This window comes from Oncorhynchus mykiss, chromosome 18 (genome assembly GCF_013265735.2).
Source record: "Oncorhynchus mykiss isolate Arlee chromosome 18, USDA_OmykA_1.1, whole genome shotgun sequence".
NCBI classification, from domain to species: domain Eukaryota; kingdom Metazoa; phylum Chordata; class Actinopteri; order Salmoniformes; family Salmonidae; genus Oncorhynchus; species Oncorhynchus mykiss.
Genome location: NC_048582.1, coordinates 27,021,204 through 27,042,091, shown reverse-complemented (window position 1 = coordinate 27,042,091; position 20,888 = coordinate 27,021,204). Strand labels below are relative to the sequence as shown.

Genomic DNA, 20,888 nt, shown 5'->3' with positions numbered 1-20,888 from the left:
GAATGGCAAAAAAAGTATGTAGTAACATGCAAATTAAATCCCAAAGAAATGGTACCAAAAGCCAAATTAAATCCAAAATAAATGGTAGCAAAAGCCAAATTAAATCCAAAATAAATGGTAGCAAAAGCCAAATACAAGTTCAAAAGAAATGGTAGAAAAACTTCCCATCATGATTTACTGACAATGGTGTAAAGTACTTAAGTAAAAATATTTTAAGTCATTTTTTTGGTGTATCTGTATTTTACTTTACTATTTATATTTTTGACAACTTTTACTTTTACTTCACTACATTCATAAAGATAACATACTTTTTACGCCTACATTTTCTCTGACACCCAAAAGTACTCATTACATTTTGAATGGCTAGCAGGACAGGAAAATGGTTTAAATTCATGCACTTATCAAGATACCATCCCTGGTCATCCCTATTGCCTCTGATCTGGCGGACTCACTAAACAAAAATATGTTTTGTTTGAAAATTATGTTTTGTACATTTCTTTCCACCAATGGTTACTGACAACATATTTTACCCATAACCATTCATTCCCAATTTAAAAGGTAACCATAGATGTCTACCAGGTGTCACAATAGCATCCATAAAAGGCTTCTAATATACATATTTTTGTATACTAGAGGACAATATATGTTGGGGTCACTGGTCACGTGTGTGTGTGTGTGTGTGTGTGTGTGTGTGTGTATAGGTAGCACGGGTGATCTGGAAGGTTTAACACAGGTGAGAGGAGTTCTTACCATATCACAGATACAGCATATAGAATGCATCTCTCTGTACCTTTTGTATAGGAATATGTGTATTGGAGCTATTTTTATTTTATATGCTCAATAAATGGGAACTTTACCCAAAAAGAGTAACGTTTCGGAAAGCTGTTATGTTATGGACGGCTCTCTACTGTGCCAGTGGATTTCCATAGGAAATCGCCATTACACCTCCTGTACACCCTGTTCACCCACGACTGCAAGGCCACGCACGACTCCAACACCATCGTCAAGTTTGCTGATGACATGACGGTGATAGGCCTGATCACCGGCGACGATGACAGAGCATTCAGGTAGGAGGTGAGTGACACTGCCAGGACAACAGTCTTTACCTCAACGTCAGTACGACCAAGAAGAAGCTTATCGTGGACTACAGGAAACGGCGTTGGACGAGCACGCCCCCATCTTCATCGACAGGGCTGCAGTGGAGCGGGTCGAGAGCTTCAAGTTCCTCGATGTCCATATCACTAAATACTTTAAGTGGTCCATACACACGCAAACAGTGTGAAGTACAGTACAGAGCAAAGTAAGTGGTCCATACACACGCAAACAGAGTGAACGGAGCGAAGTACAGAGATCTTTGATGAAAACCTGCTCCAGAGCGCACAAGACCTCAGACTGGAGTGAAGGTTCACCTTCCAACAGGACAACAACGCTAAGCACACAGCCAAGATAACGCACGTGTGGCTTTGGGACAAGTCTCTTAAACATTTTAATACATTTTAGAATAAGACTGGAACATAACAACATTTTGGAAAATGTCAATGGGTGGGAATACTTTCCAAATGCACGATATGTACTGAACAAAAATATATATGCAACATTCAACAATTTCTTCAATTTTACTGAGTTACATTTCATATGAGAAAATCAGTTAGTTGAAATGAATTCATTAGGCCCTAATCTATGGATTTCACATATTCATTTTAACATTTTAGGACACTTATCCAGAGCAACTTACAATTAGTGCATTCATCTTAAGATAGCTAGCTTAAGACAATCGTATCAAGGTTGACATTTCTGAGTTTCCTAGTTCCGACTAGTGACATGAACGCCACATTATTTATGCTGCTAATAAGCTATTTGCAACATCCTGTCTATTTATAATGTTTTTTTGTCATTGTTATTTTTTTTCACTACCAATTGCTCACACAATGTATGATAATGTTAATACTGAACAATTATTTGGTTAGAAATTTAACTGACTTCCTAGTTCCTGTTGTGGTTCGTTCCTTGTCAATCATTGGTGAAATTAGCATTCAGACAATATATTTTATTAAATCATTCAAAAATCTGTATTAATGCAATTGCAGACAGAAGTTGACAACAGGAACATAGCACGCATGTTTCTGAGTAAGTTCTGCAAAATAGAAAAGGGTCCGAGTTGTTTTATTATGCCAACAGTCATATATCTTAGTGATGTCATGAATTACTTACATCTTACATCTTACTTACATCATTACCTTCTACTCATGACACCAAACCCATGCATACACAGCAATATAAACAACAGTTTCAGTGTTATCTAAAAGCTCAGCAGTAAATGTCCACTCCCCAAGTTGATTTATAGTGGATTGTCTGACTAGTCTCTTATCTCTTACTCCCTGCAGAGTTCTGTGTCACAGTCACACATTTCTCAGACCGTTTCTTTATAAGAGGCAGAGACAAGAAAAAACTGTGGAACAATATTAAACCTTTATAATGAATATATATATTGTTCATCTGTAGTCTAGGACCCCATACATGTAAGGAGGGAGGGGTCTTATAACCCCTCCCCTTCTATTAATACAACATAAGCATAATCAATTATTATAATACATCAAACATTTGGTACAGCCCCGATCATGACCCCAAGGTGAACCCGACATTGCAACTAGGAAGTTTCACTTGATTGACCCTCAAGTGAAACTTGAGAATTAGAATTACAAGTGGGAAGCTACTGTATAATGGATAGGTATTTTAAGTATCATCTCACCACATCACATGTTACAGCAATTAGTCAGTCTATGACACAGTCAATAACGTGGTACGCAACTATTGGTTGTTGCATCGTCTTGCCTTAGCTGTGGAACGCGCCATTTCTCTGAACGAGCCCTTTCACGTCATGCCGGAAACTCTGACATTTCTGACTTGCTTACTCGTTGTAGAAAGATGATACCCGAGTTTCCCACTTGGGAAGTATCGGAATCAACAAACAGGAAGTATACGCAAATAACTTACTTTAATTTTAACTCGGAGGTCCAGAGTTTCCGTCATGACGTGAACGCGCGTTGATATGTTTTAGGCTATTTTCAGACATTAAGGAGCATTAGGTACACCTGGAATATCAACGAATGGCATGTCCATCATTTGGAGAGAAATTACACTGGTCACTCAAAACATTATTAATAAAGTATTTATAAAGTATAAATAACCCACACTTTAGATGAGGCCACACAAAATATGTAACTATTGACTTAGTAAATGGTTTATAAGGACCTATTTTAAGCATCTTATGAATGGAGTAATGACTAATACATTATGAATAAACGTTTTACTAATCCATTCTAATTGCTTTATTGTGTGGAGCTGTTATAAAGTGCTACCCTTGTGTCTTTTGTTTATTTTATTTTTGTGTTAAATTATAACCCAGTTTTACCTGCAATTCAGCTTGTTGCTACAACTTGTACAATGTTTTGATGAAGAACAGAAAAAAACATTCTCTCTAAAGTGTCTGTGGAGAAGCATCTCTCTCCTTTTGAGCAAAAGTGTGTCTAGAAGCTGTCAGCTCTTCTTGATCCTCGCTTCTAGGCCTTCTGGTGCCCAGAGCAGGTAGGCTACCAGCAGTAACCAACCTTGCACCACAACCTCCCCAGCCTGCCATTGCACAAGAACCACCTGCAAAGACAAGCAAGTGTGTTGCCTTGTTCTTACCCCTCAACCTCACTCCTGCTGTTGTCCCCAGAGGGGTATCAAACTACCTCTCTGCTCCTTTCCTGCTTGAAATTTCAGATGGAATGGAATGACAACGCCTCCCTTTTCTTGAACCTATCAAAGTTGACTGCAATGTACCTCCATGTCCCTGCATTCTCAAACCCAGTGGAACGGGTCTTCAGCATCGCTGGTAGATCATTCAGGCCTGACCGTTGCTCAATGAGTGACAAAACATTTGTGATGGATGCTTATCAAATGCAATCACCATCTTAAATGAATTAACCACCATCTAAAATGACCGTTGAAGAACCATAGAATATGACCATGATGTAAAGAAATTCAGAAAAATAAATGTTCTATAATAAAATAAAATCTGTTTGGTTTACATTTGTATTACTTTCCATTACTTTGATTGATAAATGTTTATGTTTAAAACTTCTTTAGCATACTGGTTATTGTTCGGAATTTCGATTGACTGATGTGCTCAAAGTAAACTGCCTGTTACTCAGGTCCAGAAGCTAGGATATGCACAATATGGTAGCATTGGATAGAAAACACTCTGAGGTTTCTAGAACTGTTCAAATAATGTCTCTGAGTATAATAGAACTGATATGGTAGGCAAAAACCCGAGGAAAAACCATCCGGAATAACAGGCCATTTCAATGCTAGCCTATGCCCCGCCCCCCTTTCGGAAAAGCTGACCACGACTCCATTTTGTTGATCCCTGCCTACAGACAGAAACTAAAACAAGAGGCTCCCACGCTGAGGTCTGTCCAACGCTGGTCCGACCAAGCTGACTCCACACTCCAAGACTGCTTCCACCACGTGGACTGGGACATGTTTCGTATTGCGTCAGACAACAACATTGACGAATACGCTGATTCGGTGTGTGAGTTCATTAGAACGTGCGTTGAAGATGTCGTTCCCATAGCAACGATTAAAACATTCCCTAACCAGAAACCGTGGATTGATGGCAGCATTCGCGTGAAACTGAAAGCGCAAACCACTGCTTTTAATCAGGGGAAGGTGTCTGGTAACATGACCGAATACAAACAGTGCAGCTATTCCCTCCGCAAGGCTATCAAACAAGCTAAGCGTCAGTACAGAGACAAAGTACACGAGGCATGTGGCAGGGTCTACAGTCAATCACGGACTACAGGAAGAAATCCAGCCCAGTCACGGACCAGGATGTCCTGCTCCCAGGCAGACTAAACAACTTTTTTGCCCGCTTTGAGGACAATACAGTGCCACTGACACGGCCTGCAACGAAAACATGCGATCTCTCCTTCACTGCAGCCGAGGTGAGTAAGACATTTAAACGTGTTAACCCTCGCAAGGCTGCAGGCCCAGACGGCATCCCCAGCCGCGCCCTCAGAGCATGCGCAGACCAGCTGGCCGGTGTGTTTACGGACATATTCAATCAATCCCTATACCAGTCTGCTGTTCCCACATGCTTCAAGAGGGCCACCATTGTTCCTGTTCCCAAGAAAGCTAAGGTAACTGAGCTAAACGACTACCGCCCCGTAGCACTCACTTCCGTCATCATGAAGTGCTTTGAGAGACTAGTCAAGGACCATATCACCTCCACCCTACCTGACACCCTAGACCCACTCCAATTTGCTTACCGCCCAAATAGGTCCACAGACGATGCAATCTCAACCACACTGCACACCGCCCTAACCCATCTGGACAAGAGGAATACCTATGTGAGAATGCTGTTCATTGACTACAGCTCGGCATTCAACACCATAGTACCCTCCAAGCTCGTCATCAAGCTCGAGACCCTGGGTCTCGACCCCGCCCTGTGCAACTGGGTACTGGACTTCCTGACGGGCCGCCCCCAGGTGGTGAGGGTAGGCAACAACATCTCCTCCCCGCTGATCCTCAACACTGGGGCCCCACAAGGGTGCGTTCTGAGCCCTCTCCTGTACTCCCTGTTCACCCACGACTGCGTGGCCACGCACGCCTCCAACTCAATCATCAAGTTTGCGGACGACACAACAGTGGTAGGCTTGATTACCAACAACGACGAGACGGCCTACAGGGAGGAGGTGAGGGCCCTCGGAGTGTGGTGTCAGGAAAATAACCTCACACTCAACGTCAACAAAACTAAGGAGATGATTGTGGACTTCAGGAAACAGCAGAGGGAACACCCCCCTATCCACATCGATGGAACAGTAGTGGAGAGGGTAGCAAGTTTTAAGTTCCTCGGCATACACATCACAGACAAACTGAATTGGTCCACTCACACAGACAGCATTGTGAAGAAGGCGCAGCAGCGCCTCTTCAACCTCAGGAGGCTGAAGAAATTTGGCTTGTCACCAAAAGCACTCACAAACTTCTACAGATGCACAATCGAGAGCATCCTGGCGGGCTGTATCACCGCCTGGTACGGCAACTGCTCCGCCCTCAACCGTAAGGCTCTCCAGAGGGTGGTGAGGTCTGCACAACGCATCACCGGGGGCAAACTACCTGCCCTCCAGGACACCTACACCACCCGATGTCACAGGAAGGCCATAAAGATCATCAAGGACATCAACCACCCGAGCCACTGCCTGTTCACCCCGCTATCATCCAGAAGGCGAGGTCAGTACAGGTGCATCAAAGCTGGGACCGAGAGACTGAAAAACAGCTTCTATCTCAAGGCCATCAGACTGTTAAACAGCCACCACTAACATTGAGTGGCTGCTGCCAACACACTGACACTGACTCAACTCCAGCCACTTTAATAATGGGAAATGATGTAAATATATCACTAGCCACTTTAAACAATGCTACCTTATATAATGTTACTTACCCTACATTATTCATCTCATATGCATACGTATATACTGTACTCTATATCATCGACTGTATCCTTATGTAATACATGTATCACTAGCCACTTTAAACTATGCCACTTTGTTTACATACTCATCTCATTTGTACATACTGTACTCGATACCATCTACTGTATCTTGCCTATGCTGCTCTGTACCATCACTCATTCATATATCCTTATGTACATATTCTTTATCCCCTTACACTATGTACAAGACAGTAGTTTTGGAATTGTTAGTTAGATTACTTGTTGGTTATTACTGCATTGTCGGAACTAGAAGCACAAGCATTTCGCTACACTCGCATTAACATCTGCTAACCATGTGTATGTGACAAATAAAATTTGATTTGATTTGATTTTATGGGATATACAAAATAAATCCTCCCAGATTGCAGTTCCTATGGCTTCCACTAGATGTCAACAGTAATTTATTTGATATTAGAATACCTGAGGAATAATTAGAAAAATCGTTTGACTTGTTTGGACAAACGTTACCCGTAACTTTTTTGATTAGTTTGTATGCATGTTGAACCAGTGGATTATTGAGATCATTGGCGCCAACTAAACAGACTTTTTGGATATAAAGTAGGACTTTATCGAACAGAACGACCATTCATTGTGTAGCTGGGGCCCTTGGGATTGCAAACAGAGGAAGATCTTCAAAGGTAAGTGATTTATTTAATTGCTATATGTGATGCCTGTGCTGGTTGATAAAGTGTTTTGATGTGGGGCACTGTCCTCAGATAATTGCATGGTATGCTTTCGCCGTAAAGCCTTTTTGAAATCTGAAAACGCGGTTGGATTAACACGAAGTTAAGCTTTTAAATTATGTATGACACTTGTATTTTCATGAATGTTTAATACTACGATTTTTGTATTTTCAATTTCACACTCTGCAATTTCACCGGTTCATGCTCCCTAACAGGTTGTACATTTTTTTCTTCTTCAATTTTCTTTAATCATGAAGTATTTCATTTTAAGCTATATATTAAGATTCATAACTCTCCCGACCCTTCCTGTCTCAGCCTCCAGTAATTATGCTGCAATAGTTTGTGTCGGGTGCTAGGGTCTGTCTGTTATATCCGGAGTATTTCTCCTGTCTTATCCGGTGTCCTGTGTGAATTTAAGTATACTCCCTCTAATTCTCTATTTTTTTCTCTCTCTCTTCTCTCAGAAGACCTGAGCCCTAAGACCATGCCTCATGACTACCTGGTCTGATGACTCCTTGCTGTCCCCAGTCCACCTGGTCATGCTGCTGCTCCAGTTTCAACTGTTCTGCCTGCAGCTACGCAACCCTGACCTGTTCACCGGACGTGCTACTTTGTCCAGGACCTGCTGTTTTCGACTCTCTGTACCGCACCTGCTGTCTCTAACTCTGAATGATTGGCTATGAAAAGCCAACTTACATTTAATGCTGAGGTGCTGACCTGTTGCACCCTCTACAACCACTGTGATTGTTATTTGACTGGTCATCTATAAACATTTGAACATCTTGGCCATGTACTGTTATAATCTCCACCTGGCACAGCCAGAAGAGAACTGGCCACCCCTCAAAGCCTGGTTCCTCTCTAGGTTTCTTCCTAGCTTCCTGTTTTTCTAGGGAGTTTTTCCTCGCTAACGTGCTTCGACATCTGCATTGCTTGCTGTTTGGGGTTTTAGGCTGAGTTTCTGTACAGCACTTTGACATCGGCTGATGTAAAAAAAAAGGGCTTTATAAACACATTTGATTGATTGATAACTGAAAGCCCTCCAAACCATGATCATATATATTTTCAAATACCTTCAAATATTATCTTTCTGAGACCTGTATTTGAATTTCAAAAGGAAATAGTTGGTTCTCAAAGTTGGCATTTGAAATAAACTACAAAGTACAATGATATTCTGCCCAAGTCTGCTATGTATGGTGAACTCCGAAGCAATCACGCTCCATGGTAATTTAAAGCCTGCTACTACTATCACTATACTTTTTCCACCACTGCTTACTGGTGCTGTAGTTATGAGACAGTGAGCAAGACTGTGTTGAGCTCGGAACTTCAGTTATCATAGTGAATGAGTAAAAAAAAAATGTTAGGATTTATTCAATAGATTGTGAGGCAGGGTTACTTTCTTATTACACATCAATGATTTGGCCTGATTTCCCCTCCAGGTCTGTCCATTCATGAACTTTGCCTGATAATTGCGACAAAACACTTGAATGACATCTACGATGAAGAACCTTTAAAACTTTCAAATGGTTCACAATGGTAACAGAAGGTTACGCAAAAGCGGGTATATTATTGCTGGGAATGACTAATACATTTACACCACATTTTCTTTCTAATTAAGTTCCTCCAGAGGAAATCCGAATTTTATACATCATTTTGACAAGCAAGTTGTCATCAAGGTGAGTCCCGCATATCATCATCTCAGTAGAAGACAATTTCCTGCACACTATCCATCATAGGTTTCTATAGATAATTCTTAAGGTATCTGCATCAATATTGAAGAAAGGTTTTCTTTCAGTTTAAAGAGTCGATATGCTTGTCAAAAAGGTAATATTCTTTAATATTGGGTCCAGTTTGAGGGTTGGTTTTGGACAACCACTGAAAGACATGGGACCCCGAACCATCCCCTAACAGACTGACAATGAATGACCTGATACAAATTTTTTCCCCCACGTGTATATTCCCTGTGTGTAAATAGAATGATTTGGCTTTACTTATTGAATAAAGTCAAGCATTTTTTTCATCAGTGTATGACCCATACTTGTTATAGTGATGCATGAAGATGAAACCCATTCAATGTCAAACGCTGCCATCTAGTGGTCTGTTTTCAGCACCAACATTATTAGGTAAAAACAATTAGCAGATTTCAGATGGACATCAGAAGCAATGAGCAGTCACTATACTTTATTTTAGGGACAATAGCATACAATTTCTCTGTACAATATTTAACATCCACTTCCAACCAGGCATCTGAAAAGTTTGTTAAATAACTTGCAAAGCATAAAAATTATTGGCAAGTCCACTAGCCAATTGAACAGTCATTTGTGCCAAGTCACACTGTTTTGACTATCAGCAAATAAAGAACTGAAGCGAACCTAGGTTTAGCTTTAGTGTTGTTTTGAGAGGAAGTGTGTTACAGAAAACACTGTCTGCTGGTCACATACAAGGGATAACATTCTTGCAACACTGCTGGAATATTGTAGCAATGGTATCTCAATGCTGTAGAGTAACATCTGGGGTCTGAGCTAGGATGTCTGAGGTAAAACAATGACCGGTTTCACACTACTGAGCCAACCCAAACCATCATTTGCTGGCTCTGATATTTTCCGATCACATTGTCATTTTCAGCAACTATGGTGGATGCTTAACCAGGCCACCCCAGTCCGACTCGGTCCGGCTTAGTTTGGCTCACCTCAGTAGTGTGAAAATGGTAAAACTATTGATTCAGGGTTTCATTTGAGGGAATTTTCATCAGACCACCTTAGAAAGAAATGAGTCTCATCTGGGGAAGGAAGAGTGACCGTTTTGGTCATTAATTGAAACAATTTAAAAACATAGACATACAAAATAAACAGGTCAAATCTTATTATGGAATAATTCATTCATCAGGGATTTTTTTGCTTCTTTGTGATATATTCTAAAAACAATAGAAACAACCTCATGCTATATCCATCCTCTACGATCTAAAAATGACATATATATTTACATAATGTGCATTTCAATATTCCAGTCAAATCTGAAGTCAAATGTTATTTGGGCTTTCTGAAGTTTATCTGAAAGAAAATCACCTCTCACAAGAAGGCCAAGGTCTGATCAACTAAGAAGATTGTAGTGTGGTTTGGGGTTTTAAAACGTCTGTACAGTGAAATCAGCTCTGTACAAGTAGCTGTGGTTGAAAAATAAAAATCAGGTACACAAAATGATACCCTCAAAATACCAGAAATCAGAGGATCACATCGTGGCTACATATTTATTTTTTCTCAAAAGCACATACGACAATCAAAATAATGCAGTAGTACTGTAGTGATTGTATATCTGATTGTTGGTTCACCGCTAACTGCTTGGAAACTCGTGCCCCTTCCACTCTTCCTCTAATGCCATTTGCTTGCTAGTTGTATTGCTGAGCGCTACAGGGTTCCAGTGTGTAGGGAGGGAGGGGGAGGGGGGGGTTCACAGTAACGACCACCATTCGACAGCTTTCTCAATTAAAATGTCCTTGAATCCTCACATCCCCTCTCCTCCTCCTCAACCATATTAGGCAAGGAGACAGGATGTGAGGAACCAAGGAAAGACAAATTGTGATAGAGCCTACATCCGCTGCGAGACCACTGGCCAACTGCAGCCTTTACCCCGAGAGTACAGACACAATCTAGTAATGCAGTTGGGCCTTCCCTAAGTCCGTTCCACTGTCTTTCAGATAAGAGGTAAAGTAATAGTTTGATTTGGCACCTGCCCACCTGCTCTCTGTCTAATACTCAAAAGCTCAGGTCTGCAAATAATGAAAAGATCAACAGACAAGATTAACTGTTTAAAAAAATGCTACAGTGGTGTGAAAGTCGCTCCTGCAGCAATGCAAGTACGCACGCACTTGCACCATTCTGCACGAGTTGCATATACTGTAGTAATTACTGAAAAGCATAGTATTGAATCCCTGAACGTTGTTGTAGTTCCAGTTTAAACACGGACTAGGTGTGAAGAGAGAGAATGCAAAGATGAACGCATCATCATCCGTGTCAATGTCACCCAGAAGACAAATCTGAGTTCATACAACAAGCTAGAAATGGAACACATTCACAAATCAAATTCCGGAAGGACGACGAGAGACATCCTAGTTTTGCCCAGGGTGGGTCTACAGTAGTAACGTTGTCACACTGATTAAAGGCTCAACCGAGTTGAGATGATAGAGGCTAGAAGTTGAGATGTTTTAACGCTATGGTTGAGATGACACCAGGAAGAGATGGGTCACCGGCGTCTCAAAGCAGAAGGGTAGTAGTTAGGGACTGGAGAGACAGAAGGTTAGTAGCTAGGAACTGTGAGAGCGAGAAGGGTAGTAGCTAGGGACTCGGGAGAGACATAAGGGTAGTAGCTACGGACAGTGTGAGACAGAAGGGTAGTAGCTACAGACAGGGTGAGACAGAAGGGTAGTAGCTACAGACAGGGTGAGACAGAAGGGTAGTAGCTACAGACAGGGTGAGACAGAAGGGTAGTAGCTACGGACAGGGTGAGACAGAAGGGTAGTAGCTACAGACAGGGTGAGACAGAAGGGTAGTAGCTACGGACAGGGTGAGACAGAAGGTTAGTAGCTACAGACAGGGTGAGACAGAAGGGTAGTAGCTACAGACAGGGTGAGACAGAAGGGTAGTAGCTACGGACAGGGTGAGACAGAAGGGTAGTAGCTACGGACAGGGAGAGACAGAAGGGTAGTAGCTACAGACAGGGAGAGACAGAAGGGTAGTAGCTACAGACAGGGAGAGACAGAAGGGTAGTAGTTAGGGACTGGAGAGACAGAAGGTTAGTAGCTAGGAACTGTGAGAGCGAGAAGGGTAGTAGCTAGGGACTCGGGAGAGACATAAGGGTAGTAGCTACGGACAGGGTGAGACAGAAGGATAGTAGCTACAGACAGGGTGAGACAGAAGGGTAGTAGCTAGGGACAGGGTGAGACAGAAGGGTAGTAGCTACAGACAGGGTGAGACAGAAGGGTAGTAGCTACAGACAGGGTGAGACAGAAGGGTAGTAGCTACAGACAGGGTGAGACAGAAGGGTAGTAGCTACAGACAGGGTGAGACAGAAGGGTAGTAGCTACAGACAGGTGAGACAGAAGGGTAGTAGCTACAGACAGGGTGAGACAGAAGGGTAGTAGCTACGGACAGGGTGAGACAGAAGGGTAGTAGCTACGGACAGGGAGAGACAGAAGGGTAGTAGCTACAGACAGGGTGAGACAGAAGGGTAGTAGCTACAGACAGGGTGAGACAGAAGGGTAGTAGCTACAGACAGGGTGAGACAGAAGGGTAGTAGCTACAGACAGGGTGAGACAGAAGGGTAGTAGCTACAGACAGGGTGAGACAGAAGGGTAGTAGCTACAGACAGGGTGAGACAGAAGGGTAGTAGCTACAGACAGGGTGAGACAGAAGGGTAGTAGCTACGGACAGGGTGAGACAGAAGGGTGGTAGCTACGGACAGGGAGAGACAGAAGGGTAGTAGCTACAGACAGGGTGAGACAGAAGGGTAGTAGCTACAGACAGGGTGAGACAGAAGGGTAGTAGCTACAGACAGGGTGAGACAGAAGGGTAGTAGCTACAGACAGGGTGAGACAGAAGGGTAGTAGCTACAGACAGGGTGAGACAGAAGGGTAGTAGCTAGGGACTGGGAGATAAAGATGGGTAATAACTAGAGAGTCAAGAGAGACAGAAGAGTAGCTTCCTGAGCTTGTTCAAAAAGAAGACCAAACGATAACCAAAAGGCATGCTCACATCATTAAATACTCGGTTGACACAGCAAGCCAAAATAAGTGTTTAAAAAAAACAACATAATTTTCAATGACTTAGGGGGTTATTGAACTATTCTTAAAATGTAGGATTAAAATGTTTACAATAAAAACAAATTAAAACACGCAAGGAAGGACAAAATGATGCTCAAAAAGAATTCTCGCAAAGAAAAACAAGGCGGCTCGCGTAAAAATGCATGGTCATACATCTCTTGGCAGACTAGTTTTAAAAACTGTGGTGATCATTTTTATATTTTCACCTGCCACAGCTGTACAGTATATAGTTCAATAATACCAAAGTAATGATGTCATCTGAATAGTTTACAGAGAGATTGTTGTAATCATAGAAATATAATTAACAGAACTAGAAACAATAGTAGTTCTACTTCTATGGTTGTAGTGTTGTAATGAAGATGGAACTGAGGTATACCGTGTTGACTTGAGGGAGGTCTATGGTTTTGCTTTCGAAGTAGTAATGCTTGGAAATGGATCCCCCCCCCCCCTAAAATAAACCTTGATTACCATTGTTTTGATATTATGTACAGCAGCAGTACACGTGACATTCAGAAGCTGTTTCTTATTGGCATTACAATTGTCATTATCATTATCATATAAACACAAAGAAAACAGCAAAGGAATTTTAAAACAAGTTGCCCTTTTCTTTTCTGAGCCGTGAGAGTTCGTCTTGTAGAGTCCATACTCTTCCTCTTCTTTTTCTTAGAAAATAGAACAGAAGTCTGTTAGGAGGTCCTAGTGTTTTCTTCATATAGAAAATATCCCTTTTGCCCAGCTCACAGGGTTTGTTACGGCCTAGTGTTCTTTTGAAGGATTATTTTTGACAGTTTGAGGCTCGCTATGGGAGTCCAACACATCATGGTACTATGAAGTGGGTAGAAACCAAACCAGTGTTGGTGGGCACAGCCAGGTATTTCCTGAATGACAGTAGTGTAGCGCACAGCACTAAAACACACCACGCCAGCACACCCATCTGAGGGGGTCAGGGGTCAGAGTTTAACCCGGGATCATCCAGAGTTCATGATCCTGAACGGGCCACTCTGGTTGATCAATGTATACCTGAAAACATCCAATCAAAATAGCTCCATGTCCACCACCTGACACGTCCAGTCAATGTTCGTCCATTCATAGGCTGGACTCTTTGGGAGGGAAGTCCACGTTGGTCACCATTGTGACGACGGTGACAATCTCCTCGGGGGCGATGATGTTGGTCTGGCGTTGCATCTGGATGATACGTTCCTCCACGCAGCCCGCCGAGAGCCTCGCCTCGGCCTCGTGATCCCAGCACTCCTCGATGGTCTCACACAGCATCACCAGGCCCTGGGACAAGCATAAGAGTATATATATATGGTCATTTAAGCAGAAGCTTGGATCATACGCAGGAACTGAACCCATAACCCTGATGTTGCTAGCTCTATGTTCTAATTCATTTGGTTTCCAACCTTTTTCGGTTACTGTACACCAACTGAATTTTGCTCTGCCCAGAGTACCACTGAAATATCTAAGTACTACTTAGGTCGTTTTTTGTGGTATCTGTACTTTACTATTTATATTTTTGCCAACTTTTACTTTAATACATACTTAAATAAAATAATGTACTTTATAATCCATACATTTTCTCTGACACCCAAAAGTACTCGTTACATTTTGACAGGAAAATGGTTTGCTTAAAATGTGAAAGAATTCTTACTTTTAATACTTAAGTATATTTTAGCAATTCCATTTACTTTGGAGTATATTTAATTTAATTTTACTCAGTTTTTACTGGGCGACTTTCACTTTTACTTGAGTCATTTTCTATGAAGGTGTCTTTACTTTTACTCGAGAATGACAATTGACTACCACTGGTCTTCACTCACTATGTGTTTCTGCCAGCACTCTCTGAGGCACGGCCGTAGCTTCTTGTGGACCACCACCTCCTGCATGTCCTCTAGAGACGGGTGCTGGCCGACCTCCTCCTCGAAGGGCAGTGTGTACTCATCCACAGGACCTGCAACAAAACACACACACTGCATGAGAATACAGAGAGAAAACACACACACACACACACACACACACGGTGAGTCCTTTGGGATCACATTCGGCACTGTAAGTATTCTGGTCACTTCCGTCAGCTCCACATGGAGTCAGCAGTCGGCCATGTCACTGATCCTTACTGAGACGCACAAGGTCAACATACCCGTTGCAAACACACAAGGACACAAGGTTTTTCTCTCACCGTCTGCAGCGGTGCAGCGAGCGGTCAGCTCCCACAGCACCAGCCCCATGGCGTACATGTCTATCCTCAGGAAGGAGTCTCTCTGGAAGTTGATGGCCCCCTCCAGCACCTCAGGGGCCATGTAGCGCCTCGTGCCCACCTGGAGAAGCATAACACAAGGTTATACTCTGTCTCATGTCAACAACACACTGCCCTAAGGTCATAGTTCACTCCGAAATCAACGTTTGTCCGATATTTACACTCCTCTTACGGACCTCAATCGTGGGATATTACACCGCTTTTGAAGTCTGAAAATGTATTTGATTTTGAAGTGAACTACAGTATCACAACATTTGCGGATAACGTATTGACAGTCTGCTCTTTCTGCAGGTTAATACAGCATCAGAATAACCAGCGTCACTATTGTACCTGGCCGTGGGTGTCTCCTGCTGACTTCCCAGCTTCAAACTTCAGGGCCAGGCCGAAGTCCGCTATGCAGGCGGTCAGGTTGTTCTTCAGAAGCACATTCTTGCTCTTCATGTCCCTGTTGGAGCCAGAAAGAGAGCGATGTGAGTGAGTGAGTGAGTGAGTGAGTGAGTGAGTGAGAGTGAGTGTGAGTGTGAGAGTGAGAGAAAATTTGAGGTAGGACCGGGCCCGGCGGATACCACACCCAACCCACCTGTGTGCGACGGCGGGCTTGTGTCCATCCTTCAGCCCAGGGATGTCCTCGTGGAGATAGGCCAGGCCACGGGCCAAGGTCTGGGAGATGTGGCACAGCTCGTTCCATGACACCACGTTGGCCTTCAGGTAATCAGTCAGAGAGCCCTATGGGGGAAACACAATTAGTGTTAGTCTTTTCTCTATTCACCCTGTAGGATTGTGCGCAGGAAAATTAGGACATTGGTTAATTTGACATTCTCTGATCCTGCTTCAGCTGTGACATGGGAGGAGGAGGAAGAGGGGGGGGATGATAACATAGTTGTAGTAACACTGTCCAACCACTGGAGGGCAGACAGACAACCTGTTGTTGCCAGTCATTGGAAACCCGCTTCAGGGGCTGACCCTGTGCTGCTTCCATTCTCTTGGTATATGTGTGGCAGAGGAGGCTGGTAGGAGGAGCTATATGGGGACAGGTTTATTGTAATGGCTGGAATGGAATTAATGGAACGAAGTGAAACAAGTGGTTTCCATATGTTTGATGTGGAACCATTTATTCCATTCCAGTTGTTACAATAGTCCGTCCTCCTAAAGCTCCTCCCACCAGTCTCCTGTGGTGTGTGGTCGGTTGAGGGTTAAGAACAAATAGACCAGGGTTCCCCAACTGGCGACACGCAGGCACATTTTATTTGCTCCCCCCCAAGTTGTCTGAGACTATTTTTGGGTGGTCTTTTCAGCTCCAAGTGATTTTAATTTTGGAAATCTCTTCCAAAGTATTCCCACGCATAATATGTGATCGTATACAAATGTAAGCAAATTTTTTTTTTGTGTGTGTCAAATATACTCTAACTTTCAAAAGCTTGGGGTCACTTAGAAATGTCCTTGTTTTCGAAAGAAAAGGTACTTTTTTGTCCATTAAAATAACATCAAATTGATCAGAAATACAGTGTAGACATTGTTAATGTTGTAAATGACTATTGTAGCTGGAAACGGCTGATTTTGAATGGAATGTCTACATTGCTGTACAGAGGCCCGTTATCAGCAACATTGTGTTAGCTAATTCAAGTTTATAATTTTAAAGCATTAGAAAACCCTTGAGCATTAGAAAACCCTTTCGCAATTATGTTAGCCAGCTGAAAACTGTTGTTCTGATTAAAGAATAAATAAAACTGCCATCTTTAGACTAGTTGAGTATCTGGAGCATCAGAATTTGTGGGTTCAATTAGCCTCAAAATGGCCAGAAACAACTTTCTTCTGAAACTTGGTCAGTTTATTATTGTTCTGAGAAAATAGTGCCAGCAAAACACCAGTCTCAATGTCAACAGTGAAGAGGCGACTCCGGGGTGCTGGCCTTCTAGGCAGAGTTGCAAAGAAAAAGCCATATCTCAGACTGGCCAATAAAAATAAAATATTAAGATGGGCAAAAGAACACAGACACTGGACAGAGGAACTCTGAAGGCCAGCATCCCAGAGTCACCTCTTCACTGTTGACGTTGAGACTGGTGTTTTGCTGGTACTATTTAACGAAGCTGCCAGTTGAGGACTTGTGAGGCGAGGCGTGTTTCTCAAACTAGACACTAATGTACTTGTCCCCTTGCTCAGTTGTGCACCGGGGCTTCCCATTCCTCTTTCTATTCTGGTTTGAGACAGTTTGCACTGTTCTGTTAAGGCAGTAGAACACAGTGTTGTACGAGATCTTCAGTTTCTTGGCAATTGAGCATTTGAGGACTTGTGTGGCGTCTGTTTCTCAAATTTTCAGTTGTGCTAACATCATTTCAAAAGGGTTTTCTAATGATCAATTAGCCTTTTACAAATATAAACTTGGATTAGCTAACACAACGTGCCATTGGAACACAGGAGTGATGGTTGCTGATAATGGGCCTCTGTACAGCAATGTAAATATCCCATTCAAAGTCAGCCGCTTCCAGCTACAACAGTCATTTACAACATTAACAATGTCTACACTGTATTTCTGATCAATTTGATGTTATTTTAAAATGGACAAAAAATGTGCTTTTCTTTCAAGAACAAGGACATTTCTAAGTGACCCAAAACTTTTGAACAGTAGTGTATCTGTTTGGGCTTCTTGCGGTCAATTTGCAGTCTACAAATTATTTGTAATTATGTTCCGGCCCCCTGCCCATCCTCTCAAGAAAAAAATCGTCCCGCAGCCGATTCCAGTTCATGATCCCTGAAATAGACAAATGTACATTTTAGTGGACAATCAAGTTGTGTACATACGTTGTCGTGATAGGCTGTTATGAGCCAGAGGTCTATGTCCATGTTGTTGCCTCTCTTCTCCACACCAATAAAGTGGAGCAGGTTCTCGTGTTTCATCCCAGTCAGGCTGTAGATCTCATACTCGTTCTGCCATGACAGCTTGTCCTGCAGGCGACACACCAACACACAACGTTAGGTTCTCTGTAGCTCAGTTGGTAGAGGACGGCGCTTACTACGGCAGGATTGTGGGTTTGATTCCCGCGGCCGCCCATACGGAAAATGTTTGCGCACATGACTAAGTTGCTTTTACAGCGTCTGCTGAATGGCATATATTAGCTATTTCACCTTGTGTGATGCACAAATATGACCACAATAACTAATAGTATTTCATGGGGCACTACAGTCCCATAAAACAGGAGGCTCAAGCCTCAGTTATCTATATAAAGTCATTTTTACCTCAACGTCCAACTCATACCTGAATGGGGAAGACCTTGACAGCCACGTAGTCATTGAGGAGCTGAGCCTTCCACACACAGCCGAAGCGCCCCCTGGCTTTGATCTCAATCAACTGCAATGGCTTCTGCCCCATGATGGGAGAGGGAGGGGTGTGTGGCCCCAGTGGGTCCTGTAGCAGAGGGCAGACAGGGAGATAGACAGCAGGTTGGTACTGGGATCAATGAAAACACTCATACGCTCTGTACTAGTGTGACATTGGGGCTACATACTTGGTGTTGGGCTCAATTCCATTTCAGTTCAGTCAATTGATTCAGGAGGTAAATTGAAATGCCAATTCTAATTTCCATCATTGCTTCTCAGTTGAGAATAGCGGAAAGAACAGGTGCACGTCCTCACCGTATTCAGTCCCCACATGATGCTGATACACCGGATACAATAAAATTGAATCTAATTAGTTCTGTCATTGCGCTAACAGGAACAGTATTTTTGAACTCTAAAAGCTGTGTGATTGCTGGGAACACACTTGGGAAGACAGATCGTTATGAAAAAGAGTCCAGACTAGACAAGACATTGATGAAAACCTGATGAGATTCATCTGAAAGATTTCCATCAAGGAAAACTGTCTTAGTTAGTCTAGACACAGAGCAGTGTGAATGCTTAAAACACTGTCCGCAGGGATCATTCCAGGACAAGGAGAGCGCATTGTTGTATTCTACTTCAGTTACGTGCTCCTGTGTGGCTCAGTTGGTAGAGCATGGCGCTTGCAACGCCGAGATTATGGTACTAAAAAAAATGCACTCACTACTTACTGTAAGTCGCTCTGGGTAAGACTGTCTGATAAATGACTAAAACGTTATAAGTTGAACACAACTTAGAGAATGTTAGAGAATGCATCCCTATGTAGTGCACTACTTTTGATCAGGGCCCATAGGATACGGGTCAAAAGTAGTGCACTATATAGTTTATAGGGAATAGGGTGCCTTTTGGGGCGCACCCAGAGTCTTCTCTGAGACTTCACAGGGCATTAGCTCGGTCAGTCCTACCGTCTCTTCAAAGAAATGGACTTGACATCCATTTTCAATTAGATCCTTCCATGTTATTACAGGAATATTTGAAGACCAAGCGTGTCTTTTACAAGTCCTCCCGCATAAAAGGTCGAGTAAATAAGAGACAGGAGAAGAGAGGAGAGGTCTGGGACTTAGAAGAAGCTAGTTAATAAAAGAGAGGGGAGGGCGCCTTTAGCCTTCGATTGTGGTGATGCGTCCCAAATGGCTCTCTATTTTCTCAACTACTTTTGACCAAGGCCTAAATGGCTCTGGTCAAAAGTAATGCATTACATATGCAATAGGGTGCCAGCCTGGCAGGGTTGAAAACAAGGCGGGTGTGACAGTAGCTGCTGTCAGAAGTAATGCCATGTATTTAGCATATTTATATCTGGGTACTGTATCGCATGAAGAGCAACCTGATATGAGTGGCCTGGATGGGTCAAGCCTCTCCCTCTGGTGATGGCTTAGGGCAGGGTTAGTTTCAAATCAACAATGTGCTATAGGGAGCAAGTGTCACAAATTGTGTGTGTGTTCCAAATATAAAAATGGGTCAAGTCAGCTGATCCTCTGGATTAAACTAATCACTTCCACGTGTGACTTTCGAGAGAGTGAGGGAGTATGATGTCACCATCGATGTGGAGCCCCAAAATCGAATAATACATAGTGGCTGGTTCAATGTCCACTGGAGGGCATGGCAACCATTGATGGAAAGATGAACAAGTGAGGGGTGTTCGGGGGGGGGGGGGGGGGTCTATTGTCGCCCTGCAGAGCTGAAGAATGGTGAGAGGGGAGGTTGGGGCAGACTCTCGCCGCCATCCACAGCCTGCCAAGCAACAGCGCTGACATTGGCCACGGTTTCAGTAAACACACCAGACGCCTGCCTGCCCTACATGCTTACGCCTGACTTTTCCTCCCCATAGTTTCAATAATTAATCAGACGCTTGAATGCTGAGTCGTAAAAAGCAGGATTGAAAACCGTATTGTGTTTAATGGAGAGACGCCCCTGGGCACTAATAAATGGCCCTCAATAGAATTCCATCCCATTTATGATGTTTTGAAAAAGGAACTAAAAAAAACAAAACAATTGTGTTGTTTATTTTACGGCCGATTTACGATCTGGTACGTCCTTGGTGGTGGTAAGAGGGTTATGAATTGTGGTGTGTGTCCCGATTGGCACCCTATTCGCTATATAGTGCACTACATATGTCCTATGGGCCCTGGTTAAAACGTAGGGCACACTATAGGGGATAGGGTGTCATTTGGGAGGCATACCTTGGCTAGCAATGTAATGACACATGCGACAAGGAGCAGATTGACAGGT

At 42.9% G+C, this 20,888-nt stretch overlaps 1 protein-coding gene across 5 annotated transcripts in view; it reads right to left on the bottom strand.

Annotated features, from left to right (window-relative positions):
• Positions 1–9,379: 9,379 nt before the first annotated feature.
• The window catches only part of LOC110495930 (activin receptor type-2A), a 49,732-nt gene continuing 38,223 nt past the window's right edge, over positions 9,380–20,888 (bottom strand). For all 5 annotated transcript variants that reach the window (XM_036952438.1, XM_021571460.2, XM_021571458.2 and 2 more), the window contains exons 5-11: positions 18,541–18,690; positions 18,087–18,230; positions 15,868–16,013; positions 15,618–15,732; positions 15,210–15,348; positions 14,851–14,981; positions 9,380–14,311 (exon numbers count right to left, since the gene is read on the bottom strand). In XM_036952438.1, the coding sequence (XP_036808333.1) occupies positions 14,117–14,311; positions 14,851–14,981; positions 15,210–15,348; positions 15,618–15,732; positions 15,868–16,013; positions 18,087–18,230; positions 18,541–18,690 (1,020 nt within the window). In that variant the 3' untranslated portion in view covers positions 9,380–14,116. The remainder of the gene's footprint in view (positions 14,312–14,850; positions 14,982–15,209; positions 15,349–15,617; positions 15,733–15,867; positions 16,014–18,086; positions 18,231–18,540; positions 18,691–20,888) is intronic.